Source organism: Accipiter gentilis, chromosome 7 (genome assembly GCF_929443795.1).
Source record: "Accipiter gentilis chromosome 7, bAccGen1.1, whole genome shotgun sequence".
NCBI classification, from domain to species: domain Eukaryota; kingdom Metazoa; phylum Chordata; class Aves; order Accipitriformes; family Accipitridae; genus Astur; species Astur gentilis.
Window position 1 is genome coordinate 23,715,335 of NC_064886.1, and position 12,756 is coordinate 23,728,090.

General features: G+C 52.5%; 1 protein-coding gene across 3 annotated transcripts in view; it reads left to right on the top strand.

Moving 5' to 3' along the window:
• Positions 1-8,508: 8,508 nt before the first annotated feature.
• The window catches only part of PHAF1 (phagosome assembly factor 1), a 36,941-nt gene continuing 32,693 nt past the window's right edge, over positions 8,509-12,756 (top strand). For 2 of the 3 annotated variants that reach the window (XR_007506613.1, XR_007506612.1), the window contains exon 1: positions 8,769-9,067. Coding sequence is in view for 1 of the 3 variants with exons in the window: in XM_049804373.1 (XP_049660330.1) it covers positions 9,004-9,067 (64 nt within the window). In the remaining 2 variants the exon portion in view is untranslated. Of the gene's footprint in view, positions 8,565-8,768; positions 9,068-12,756 lie in introns of those variants that run through there. The other variant, XM_049804373.1, reaches the window with a different exon arrangement.

The window sequence follows — 12,756 nt, forward strand, 5'->3', positions numbered from 1 at the left end:
TCGCTTCCCAGAATGATGTGTCACCAACCCTGAGAGAGTTCCAGGTCCTTTCCAGCCCCACCGAGAGCCCAGCAGCCCCGTGCTTTGCAGCACCCCAGCCCCTGCTACAGGGCAGCACCGTGGTGGGACACCTGCCCCAGAGGTGGGATGCTGCAGTCCCCTTCCCAGCACCATCCTGCTCCTCAGTGGCCTTCCCCAATGCCACCCGGGTAGCCCATCCCGAGAGCCAGGAGCCTGCACCCACAGCTCCTTCAGCTCAGAAGGGGAGGATATTTGGGAATGCTCAACCCTCTACACGGGCCAGCTGTGCTCCAGCTCCAGGTCATTTGCTCTGGCTGCGTTTGAGGACTGGTGGCCAGGGTGAGGAGGGAAGGCAGGGGTAGGTGGTATTGCATGCACAGACTGCTCCTGAGCTGCCCGGCTCTTTTCTTCCGCTTGGGCCAGAGCTGCTGGTGCCACTGAGAAGCCCCCGAGCCCCTTCCTGGCAGCGATGGCCCCGGCCCGGAGCTGCTGGGCGGATGCTCCCACACAGAGGAGAGGACAGATCCTCTTTTTGGTTCTGCTTTCGGTTCCGCTCTGCAGAGCATGCCGGGCATACGACCGCGGGGACCTGCTGTCGGTGGGCTGACGGAGCGCGTGACTCTCCGAAACCACCAACCCCACCAAGGTGCCTTAGTCACCGGCTCCTTCAAACCCTCTCAGTGTCTTGTCCTTTGCTTCTGTGTCCAGGGCAGGATGTGCTGGTGGGACCATGGGTCACCACGCTGCAAAGTGGGACCAGAACAAAAGAGGGAATAAACCGGAAAGTGAGACCCTGTGTTCCCGGAGTGTGAGAGACAGCTGTGAAGGGAAAAGGAGAGGAGGTGGAAAAGCAGGGTCTGTGGGAAGGACCTCGCTCCTGCTGGTCGCCTCTGGCCAGGGAGGAATGCTGGCCATCCTTCGCGGCTCTCTGGCATGGCACATGGCAGCCAGGAGCCGCTGGCCATAGCAGGACCTCTTCTCTTGCCAGCAAACTCGGCTTGTGCTCAGCTACGATGAGTTTGTAAGAGACTTTTAATTGTGACAGATGGTGGGCCCTTTGAAAAGCTGTCCTTGTTACTGTATTGACGATCTGCCACCCCTTTAATGTGCTGCCCTGCGTTTTAGTGCTGTAGCCCCATTGCTCAGGCTGGTGGCTTCAACTGAGCAGCAGCCAGCAGAGGTTTCCCACTCCGTGAGTGCCGCATTCACCCCTGGCACATAGCACAGGATCTGGCCCCCCTACCTCCCTGAAACAATTTCTTGCTCCAAAGAAAATATCAGTGAAGGGGACGCACCGGTCAACCAAGTGGAGGGTTTGCACAGAGACCGGCGGTGCGGCTCTATGGCTGTGGCACACGAAGTGGAGCTCAGCTCCCTGCAAAGTGGATTTTTGGTGGTTTATGGCTTTCTGCCCTGCGGGCTGGATGCCACGAGACAGCGGCAGCAAGCACTGATGTTGGCTTGGGTACAAAACTGATCTTTTGGGCCCAAGATCCTTTCTTAGTGGGGGTGGGCTAGCAGTGGGGGATCTGCACAGCAACGTCCCTGCGAGCAGCACCGGTGGCACCGTAGGGTGGATGCACATGCTCCTCCCGGCTCCCCAAAGAGCTGCAGGGCAGTTGGCTTGTGTCCCACACCATGAAAAACCAAATATGGGACAGAAACGTAGCTATGGCTATGGGGAATGCAGCCACTGCCAGCCTGAGCGAGCACCTGGGCAGTTTCACGTGCTGCTCCCCAAAACCCAGAGCTGCAGGGACCGGGGTTGCTCTTGAACATCATCTAACAAAGCTCGGCCACAGGGAGGAATTTCCAGCGATGTGTGTGTTGGACCAAGTAATTTCCCGCTGTAAAGTGACCAGGCTGCAAAGGGGGCTGGGAGCGAGGCTTAACGAGCACCGCTTTTGTTTGTTTTATCCGTCGCAGCCTATGAGTAAGATTCGAGTCACCTCAGCGCTGCTCATTTGCCAGAAGTCAGCAACAAAGCAGGCAGCCGGAGATCTTCAGGGGCTCCGAGAGGGCTCTGTCACCCAAACCTGCTGCTCTGACTCATCTCCTGTTAAATGATGAAACCCTGAGTGCTGGGTCTGGGGCAGGCTGGTGTCAGGGGCTGTGCCCTCCACCCCCCTCTTCATGCACTTTGCCCCATGGCCTTTCCTCATCATCCACTCTGACACTCAAACATCCCTTTTAGAAACGTCTCAGGAGGTGAAAGCTGTTTCACCTCCTGAGATGTTTCACCTCCAGGTGAAAGCCCTGCCACCTGCGCAGCACTCCTGGCTCTCTAAGTCCTTGGGATAAGGGGTTTGCGGGATTCTGTAGAAACCCATCTTCTAGGGTTTTTTATAAAACCTGTGCTTTAATGTTTTCGTTTGGTCTTTGGGGTTTTTTTTTCCAGAAACCCCGTATTCTGCCCCAGGATGAATTTTCCCACGAGCTTTTGATGCACGCTTAAAAACCGCAAGCACCTCGCTAGGCAGCAGCCGAAGGAAGGACGAAGCAGCCAGCAGCTCGCTGGGAGGACGGTCCCCTTGCACCAGCTGCCGATGCCAGCGGCTCAGTGCTGACTGATCCGGGAAGGGCCGAATGACCGTCACCTCCACTGGCTGCCCCTGGTCCTGCCGCACCTCTGGCTCCCTGCCCGGCAGCGCCGGGATCTGGACTTCGCACCCTGCCCACGCCTGGCAGCATTTCCCGGGCTAAACCGCCCTGAGAAGGAAAGAGAAACCGGCGCATCTGTTTCTAATGAAGCCGAAGCCAATTTAGATTTAGCCCTGCATGAATCAGAGCTTTTAAAATATATCTGGAAGGGACGAGTTCTGCAAAAAGCACGTAACCACACCGGCCATTGAGTGGGGAACGCTGCCGTCGCTCTCGGGTGATGCAGAGGAGCTGCTGCCTTGTGGTTAACAGCCCCTCCTGCCACCAGCTTTTACTGCTGCTCCCTTTCCTTCGTGGAAATGCTTTGTCCTCATCCATCCAGTCCTCCTCCCCGGCCCCTGGTCTCACCCCAGCCCTGTAAAATGCCCTGCAAGGAGCAGGGGCCATGCCGGCTGCTCTTCTTGGTCGTTGTTTAACATACCATCTTGGCATCTTTGGGTGAGTGCTGGGAGCCTCCCATTTCTGCCCGTTTCCAGACACCAGGCATGGTGCAAAAATGCAGGGGAGGTTTTGTAGCTGCCAGGCACCCAAATCTGGGATGTGGGAAGGGATACCGATGGCCCCTGTGGTCCTCATTAACCAAAGCACGTGCCAAAGCCTCGCCCTGCTCTCCAGCCCGTGCTGGGTGCCCATCGCCTTCCTATCCCTGGCCAAGCACAGAATCACACAGAAAATCTTTATTCTTGATGGGCCACATGGCCATGAGCCCAGTACACCCTGGGACCGGTGAAGAGAAGGATGCTCTCCCAGAACATTCAAGCCCCAGCCCATGGAGGTTCTCTGGATGAGGCTCACGACATGCTGCAGATTTTGCATGAGCAGGTAACCAGCCCATTGAAAAAAGGCACTTTCTGCCCCATTGCCCCTTGGCTGCAGCATCCGCAGGCAGAGCAGAGGGGCAGCAAACTCGCACCCCAGGCGGGTGCTGATGCTGCACATTCTGCCCGTGTTAACCTTGGCTGCTGCTCCAGTGCGTTTCTGGGTGATTGAAAACATCCCGGCAGGGCGTGCTGAGTGCAGGCGAGGAGGGGAGAAGCGCTGAGCCAGGGAAAAATGGAGCCAGGGGTCTCCCCTGGGAAGGGCCAGGCTCGGTGCTGCCAGCCCCTGCCCGGCCGGGGACCCCCACCCTGGCACTGCTGGGGCACAGCGTGCGGCGGCGTTCTGCCCGAGCTGGGTCCATGGGTGCTGCCCACCTCGGTGGGACCCAGGGCGCCCCAGAGCTCTTGGTTGTGGGATAAATCCCCCTGAAGAGTTGGGATACCGCCCCCCCTGTCCCAAACTTCACCTGGCACATGAGGAAAGCCCCCCCGTGGACTGTAGCCAGAGGAGCTGCAAAGGCTGTTTGGAAACGTTTCTAACTGCAAAGCAAAGCTTTTCAGCAGGAAATGCACCTCCAAAAATATAAGAACAACTTTAGAGCTTTACAGCAAATATCTTTCCCCTGACTGAAACAGCACTGCTGAGTTTGGGGTGTGTTTCCAGCGCATTTTTTTGGCCAGCTGTAGGGCAGATTTCCTTCCAGACATGATTTGCGTTGCTCTTAAATCTCATCAGGAGAGGGCAGCTCACCTTCGCCGTGGGCCACCGGCGCTTTTCCCTTTGCACCGCTGCAGCCCCGTGCCCTGCAAGCCCTGGTGCATTTTAGTCCCTCCTGGTAGCTTTTGCATTTTTTCCCCTTTCTTTTGACTGGCTGGATTGCAAAGCCCAGCTCTTCTCTGCTAACATCTCCCCACAGATGTGTGGAATTTAGGAAACTGAAGTAAAAACCCCGTAATTCCCTACAGCTGCCAATCCCACCCCAAAATGTGATGGCATCACAAGCCTTTGGTAGTAGGGAACAGGGATCGTGTCTGATGGATGCACCTGCTGTGGTTCCTTTGGTCTGAAACATTAACAACTGAGCTAGTCTTCAAAAAAAAAAAAAAAAACCAACGAAAAAAGAAGTTTTTATTATTTTCATAAAGCGGTGCATTTTCTGAGCCCTGGGACTGGACTCGGGTATTTTCCAGGAATTGCTCCATAATCTGGAGAATCAGAAGGATTTTTTTACTTTTTTTTAAATTCAATTTTTACCTGTTACTCCCCTGGTTGTCAGAGCTGCAGACTCCTAAAATGACAGTGCTTTACCCAACCTGCCTTGAAAATGCTATCCCGCTTGGTGTCACTGGGGGAGCGTGGCAGGGTCCCTCCAGTCACTCTTGGGGTGTTTGGTTTCAGTTGCCCAAATCTGTCTCAGCTCATGACCTTCACCAGCCCCAGCTGGGGAAAGCGCCTGGTCACCGGCATGGACACACGGTGCAGCTCCAGCCCCGGCACCGCCGCAGATACCGGCTGCTGCTGGCCCCCGAACGCAACCTGTGGCACAGAAGTGTCCACAAGGAGAAACGTCCCTGTGTCCCGGGGCAGCTTGCTGGTGCTGGCCGAGTCAGGAGCAGAATAGGTGCTGGGGGCAGCTGGGAATTTTCACAACTGCCGTCTCAGCTGTGCAAAAAAAACCCCAAAACCAAACCAATGCAGCTTGCAGCTGTATCTCTGCCCAGGACAGCCTCTCCAGGCACCCAGATGTGCCCAGAGGAGAGAGAGGAGTCCCCAGTGGGTCTCTAGGCTGTCTGCAGAACTGACGGTCCGCTGTGCAAACCCCCCTTCCCACTGCCTTAGGAGCAAGCGGCTCTAAAAGCTGCTTGCCTTCGGTGGTGCAACCACCATCTATGCAAACGAAGCCTTGAGTGGGTTTTCTGCCTTCTAATGACTTGGGACTTTTTTTCCTTTACTTGTCTTGGCTGATGGAACAAGACCTGTGCTCTGAAAGGAAACCAGCCCCTGTGGGAATCCAGGGAGGATGCCTTAGGTGCATGGGGGGTATTCTCCCGTGCCCGGGGAAGCAGAGGGCTGCGGCTCGGCGGCGGGCACGGCTGCGAGGAGGTGCTCCGTCTCCGGCTGTGCCTGCGCTCGCTCTCCTTCAGGATGCTGCGGTGGGATTCTCAGCCAGCGGGGATTTACTGCCACTCCATGCCTGCACCCCAGGACCTCCCTCCTCACCCTGGGGGGACTCACTGCAGTTGCCCAGAAAGCACCCACCGCGTCTGCTGTACAGTGCCGCTGCCCTCGCCTGCTCCCCGGCAGCTTTGCTCTGCCCTCCCAGTTATTTAAGGGGTGTATTTTAAGCTCAGAGACCTAGAAAGGGCTGGCACGGTCCCTGGATGACAGCCCGCTCTCAATACACCGGTTATTATTTTAAAGAGCAAAGCCCCAGGGCAGCAGGGCTGGGAGGTGGTTGTGACTCGGGCACCGGCCGCGGCAGCACCGAGCCCTCCTCTGTCCCAGGTTAGCGTTTGGGGTGATGTGGGAAAACAGATGACAGGGTAGAGGCGCGTCCAGAAATCAGTTAGCTCAGCATTCTTTTTTTCCCCTCAGTTGTATTTGGCCTTTATTCTTCTGGCTTGCCTATCTCTGAACCTACACAGGGAATTCAGCTCGTACTTGCGACACTCTTTTTCAAAGGATGCTGAATTTTTTTTACTGAAAGCCCAGCTTGTTGCATTCCGCAGTTTGCAGCGCTGGGCACTCAAAGGCCATCGCCCAGCACAGGAGTTAGAGAAGAGTTTCTGCAAAGCCCAGCTGATCTGCATCCACCTGCTTTCCATCCAGCATCCCCACCTGAGGGGGGTGTGCACCCTTGCCTGGTTAAAAGTGGGTGCTGGGGTGTCCTTGATGTCCCATTAAATGAATGGGGTGTGCAAGATTTCTAGCTAGGTATTTCTTCTTTCAGGTGTGTTCCTTATGGATGTCACCATGTATATATATATACACATACATGGTGAGTTGGAGTGCCACAGGTGGCTCGTGATGAAGGATCAGCCTGTGCTCTCCGGAGAGGAAAGGCTAATTTCTCTTTTTGAGCCAATAAAGACGTGTCAGAGGGCTGGAAGGAAGGGGAAAAATTGGCAGCACCTCTGCGCTTTTCAGCACATTAAGATGTCACCGTGCTTGGATTTAAAAAAAAAAAAAAAAAAAAAAAAAAAGGCAAGCAAGGCATGAATAATAAATAGAGTAATGTGGAGCTGACTTCAAGGGAAAGCTAATTTCCCTGGGGCTCGCTCCAGGCTGTATACATTAAAATCTCGCCTGCTTTGACAGCTCTGTGACCTGAAGAGAGATGCTGAGAAATGCAGTGTTTTGAGCAGAGCCTGGCCGATGTCCTGCTCCCAAATGTGACTGGGATTTCTTTTTTAATGCTTTGATTCCCCCTGCCAGTGGTGGCTTGGTCTGCCCGTGGAAAAAGAGGTGTGACTATGCCTGTTGGTATTAAAAGAGTTGTTTGATACTAAAATGGACAGCTTTTCTTTGCAGCTGGCTCAGAAGCGGTGTGTGCACAGCCTGCATACGTTGGGTTTTAGAGAGCAAACGCGACGTTTTGCTGTGCAAAGGCCGTGTCGGTGCAGTGGGCATGTCACCAGCAGGCAGCTCACCAGCAGGCATCAGCTCAGGCAAGAGGGAAAAGCAAATTACCCCTTTTCCACCCAAGAGCCAGAGTCTCCGGAGCAGGCTGGCTCACTCTGGGCTTTACGAGTATCGTGTGGTTGCTGGTGACACAAGGAACATGTGGAGCAGCTGACACGAACGTGAGGCTGCTGGTGGGAAGGAGATGCAGTGGAAAACCTAGCTGAAATTTTGTTTTTCTCTTTTATTTTTAAATATCAGAAACCCAAACTTCTGAGGTTAGCTGGGTGAAGGGTTTTCTTAACTGGTGTTTTCTGTCCCACTGTGAGATGTTCTGTGCGATGGTGCTGGCCTGCTGCAAACCTCCACTGGGACACGATGGGTGCATGGGATGGGGTGCGTGGGCAGCTTGCGGATGGCGGGGTCAAGCCAGGACCGAGCATCACCTCCCCGCCCCCCCCCCCCCCCCCCCCGAGGGATGAAGCAGTGGAGAAGGGATGGGAGATGGGTATCACCCAAGGAGAGGTTTTTCTACTACCACCCTCAAATGAACATGGGAAAAATGCATCTCGCCCCACTCCCTGCCCCTCCTGGAGCCTTGACCTGCCAGAAGAAGGAGTTATAGCCACTTCCAAACCCTCCGGACCCTCTTAACATTCTGTCGCTTGTGCAGCCCTACTCCAGCAGATCAGTCACTTCACATGAGGCTGGCAGGAGTCCGTACCCTTGGATTTTCTCATTTATTTTTAATTCTCTGCTTATGTTGGGCAATGCTTGACCTGGTGTCGTTCATCTTAGATGAAGCTTCTGCTGTAATAATAATGGGGGACGGTCTGCCGTGAGGTGTCCGACGTGGTGGCAGCATCTCGGCGCCTTGGGAGAGCTCCGTCACCCTCGCTTGCTGCATGGATGCTGGGGTCTCCTGGGTCTGAGCCACGCAGGTTCGCGTGTGGTGACCTCGTTCCTACTTTCTTCCTTACTGAGTCATTCCTGAGCTTGTTCCAGTAGCTTTGCTCGTGCTGCTGACTAATTTCTCCTTAACTCTTTCCCCCACCCTGGCCTTTCAACCGGAAAAACTGGATGCAGCAATGGGTTGCTTTGGGTTTGGGTTGTTTGGGTTTTTTTTAATCCTGAGTTCACCGTGGCGGGCTGTGACGCGGTGTAGTTAGACCTGGCGGTGTATAGCTCTGACACCCACCTGGCGACAAGGGCAGGGAGTGGCAGCGGGGCCTGTGCCCACCACCCCCAGGGCAGCCCTGAGCCTCCCGAGGCGGGACTCGAACCCTCGGCCTCCCCCTCGCCGAGCCGACACCTTCCCCCCTCACCCACGGCCGGAGGGCGGGCCGCCCCTCCCCTGGCCCCGCCCCTGCTCTCCGCCCCGCCCCGCGCGCGGGCTCGCCTGACGACAGCTGCAAAGCACTTTTTCAGCAGCCGCAAGTGAGGTGAGTCGCAGCCCCGCAGCGCGGGGGGGGGAGGGGGGGCTGTAATCCCCCCCCACTCACCTCTCCCGGCGGGTGGGGGCCTTTGCGGGGACGTCCGGGCCGAGCGGCGAGGCGGCTCTCCTTCTCCCGGGGAGGGGGGCAGCGGCTGCCCGCGCTCGGTGGCCGACCCGGCCCGGGCGGGGCGGGGCGGCGGGGGCAGCGGGGCGGTGAGGCGGGGGCTGGTTGCTGAGGCGCCGGTGCCCGGGGTCCCTCCCCTCATGCCGGCTCGTGGGGCTCCGCTGTGACTCAGCGCTGTCCCCCGGGGGGTTGGGGGTGACGGGTCCCCGTGGGGGGGACCGACACGCAGGCTGCCAGCTTCCCTCCCGCTTCCCTCAGAGGTCCGGCGCAGCCCCCGGGTGACCTGCCGTGCCAGCCCGCGGCCTCCGCGCTACCTGAGCCAATGCTAGATCTGGAGGTGGTGCCCGAGCGGTCTCTGGGGAACGAGCAATGGGAGTTCACCTTGGGTAAGTGTGTGTCCCGTGTCGTCGTCGTCCCCCCCCCCCCCCCCCCCCCCCGGAGCTCTCCTGGCTGCCCCGGGCCCCGTCTGCGTGAGCGGGGTGATTCGGGTCCCCTCCTGATCCGGCCGTCGTAAGGTTTCTCCCAGCGCTTTCAGGGAGTTGCAAGAGTGGGAGAGAGAGAGAGAGTCAAAGCTCGCCTTTCTCTCTCGCTGAAAATACTAACGCACGAGCTTTAAGGATTCCCTTGTAGCGTATGGTCTCATCTTCAGCTTTTGCACGCCGAGCTGTGCTTTGGTTGTCAGCTTGTATGCTTTCTGCTACTCGTTTACCTTGTTTTGTCTTGCCTTGCCATCTTAGGTTAGTCACTTATTTAAATAACTCCTAAAAGAGGAGGCAGGGGTGTGCTTATTGTCACCTGAATATGTCAGGTGATAGCGGCATCTTCAACTCTGCGCTAATACTTAGCATAAATACTGTGCTTTTCTCTACAAACTCTTTGTAAACGTGAGTTGAATTTCACAATTTCTTTGTGTTGTTGCTGGGTTGCGGCATTATAGTGGAGAAAGTAAAGTTTTTGAGATGTTTTCTCAGGGTTGGATAACTAGTATTTCTCCCCCGCAATGATTTGTATATTTTGTCTCTCTGAGAGGTCCTTCCCTACCAGTCATTGGTCTATTTACTGCAATGAGAAGGAACTTTTCCCCCAGCTGATGCAAATTTGGCTGGTGCTCAGCCCAGGACACTTAAATGTACAGTTGAAACTCAGATGATATGGATTCTTAAGATGACCTGTGTTTTCAAGCCGATATTGGTAGTCCTTAAAACTCTCAAAAAAATACTGCAGCTGTCACATTTTCCGAGTGATTGTTTGAGATGTCAGCATTGGTCTCTTTCAGTTTTCCAGCTTTGCTGTTGCTTTGTCTAAAGCACAGTTAATGGTAGTAGTAGTTGGGCTAATGTAAACAGGGCTCTGCGTGGTAGCCGTCTGTATCTGCCAGAACTTCAGTTACGCTTCTGATGCTGCTGTTGTCACCTGTGACAGCAGGGGGACAGGCTGTTCCTTAAAAACACTGTTACACAGCTGCCATGAACTTGGGTCACACCAAAGGAGTGGTGCTGCAACATAGAGTTGTTTATATGAAACCCATCAAACACAAAGGGCTGTTTATGCTGCTGTGCCTTCAGAGGCAAGTACAACTCAATGATTCCAGCGAGCGTTCAAATGGCTTTTGGAGGCTAATTATAGTACCTCAGGTCCCACCCTTTGAAATCTTGGTGATCTCCTTATACCGCTAGCATGTTACTGTGCTCTCTCAGCTCTGCGTGACCTTCCACGATCCTTTAGTGCCTGTATTACCTGAAAAGAGATGCAATCTCAAATTATATTCCCTGACAATCTTCATAAATACGTAGTACCAGCTTCCCCCTGTTCTCCTTATAAAAACAAAAAAAGGGAAGAGAGAAAATTATTTTCATTTTCCCAAGAACCCCCAAAGAAGCCCGTTAATGCCAGTCGCATGGTTAAAATTACATATTGTGTCTCTGTCCATGTGTGTGTACACACATGGATAGATGTGAGAGAGGAAACTCAGCTGTAATTCTTGGAGTAAACATAGCCACCACGTGATGTGTCTAATATATAATTAGCATGACCTGCTGGTGTAGAGCAGGAGGCTGACTAGGTATTAAGATACTTAACTTTGTCCTGCACTAGCGATACTGTATGAAAATTGTCCCTGCTGATAAAGCTGGTTCAGCTGCGTTAGTGGTAGCGAGGTTGGAAGCGCTGGTGTAAATGGGATTCTCGCTGCCAGCGGTATTCTACTTATCATTTGTTTAGATCTGCTCTTAGCAGAACTAATGGCAGTATTCCTGAACTGCTGCTGACTCTGGCTTCCAGTATTGTGCCCACAATGGAGATGACTGAGGGGAAATGCCAGGAAAATTTTTTACATGAGTTTTTGGATTCTGTTTCTGGCTCCAGTGTTGACTCATTGTGTGACCAGAGCATAAAAAAATTTAACTGAGGCTGAGTTTTGTGTTCAATTAGATACCTGTGTCACTGCACCTCTCGGGCTACATTCCTGCCAGTTTAAAGGAGAACAATTAAACACTTATTCTGTAGTGCCTATAGCTGTATTATTAGCATTTGAGATGTATAATTTCTTAAGGCATACTTGCATTTCTCTTGCTTTTTATACTTTCTTTTCCTACTAAGTTTCACTTGCCTTTATTTTAAACATGTTACAATTAATTTTCTCTTGGATTTTCTTGTATTCTTCTCTTCTAATCTTTATTCACTCCTCTACCCTCCTGCCCTTCAAGACAGCCTTAGTATAGGCTAACGCTTCAAGCCATGTTGTTCGTGACCAGTGTATATGAGAGGAGTGACTTGTGTCGCTTCTGTCACTCCAGCATTTAGAAAAGGGAGAAGTTTGTGGTAGGAGAGTCCTAGCGCTGATCTCTGTGGGCGTTACTTGCCATCGCTCAGTGTGGTTGACTATCTGATGTGCTGGAAACCATGTTTGCTTCCCTATTCTCCCTGGCTGGTGAGCAGGGGAAAGAGAACTCTTTGTTTTCCTCTTTGACTGCAAAAGCTGTCAAATGTTGGGGAAAAAGGGTGTGTGTGGGGGATGGTGTGTGTGTGTGTGTGTGTGTGTGTGTAAAAATAACCCAGTTTCTTTACTCCTCCTTTGGCTCTCTGCTAATGAAGGCAAAGCGAGGGTACTGGCTCCTTCACGCATGTTTTAAGCTCTCCAAGAATGGTTCACTGAACCCAAGTTGCTCATCGTAGCTTTGCTAAGCAGCTGCGTGGCAAAATCTGCTTGATTTTCAGTTGCTGAAAACTGAACAAAATCATTCCATGTCCATTTGCTTGCAGCTTGAGAAAGCTCTGAGTAAGAGAGTCACATGAGCCATCTGTTTGCACACTTACCCAAGATTGCATCAGTTTACATCGGACTACAAACTGAACTTTGTGTCTGTGCTCACTTTTTTTAACCGCATGCTTTTTTACTGAAACCTTACCTGCTTCTCACACTTACCATCAGCGTATAGATTCTGTCAGCTTGTTTGCTGGCTTTGCTTGATCCTTTGCCACTTGTTTTTTTTAGAAGAGCTCGTGGTCTTACCTCTGCAAGTCTCCTAGGAATACTGACTTTGAAAATAGGTTTTATGCTTTTAAATCACCTTTACTTCTTTTGGAATCATAGCTTTTACTATGATAGAAGTGTGAAACTTTCACAGCAGCATCTTTTGGCTTAGCTTCTTGCTGTTAATTATGTTTCTGTTCCACTTTAAAATTACTACCTAATGCATAATAACTGTCTTTTTAAAAATCAACTGCTTAGACTACAAGGCAACTGCCATTTCCTAGATAATAGGAAACAGAGCTGCTTTACTGTGTGGCTCTCTGCGTTTTAATTTTATTACCATTATTAAAATAATAACTATTCTTTTTGATTTCATACCATCTTCTGATGTATGATTTATAGCTGCAAAAGAAAAAAAATTATTTCCAGGATTATGGGCTAATGTGAAAAAGAATTTCACGGAAACAGTTGTATAGGGTATTTACAAGTTGAATTACAAATTGAATCGTTGTAGTTTTAATCTGTAAGCCTGTTTTGCCAAAACTTGATTTCATAATTGCAGAAAAGCTGCAATGTGTGGGCATGACAGGCATGTAGTTTAGT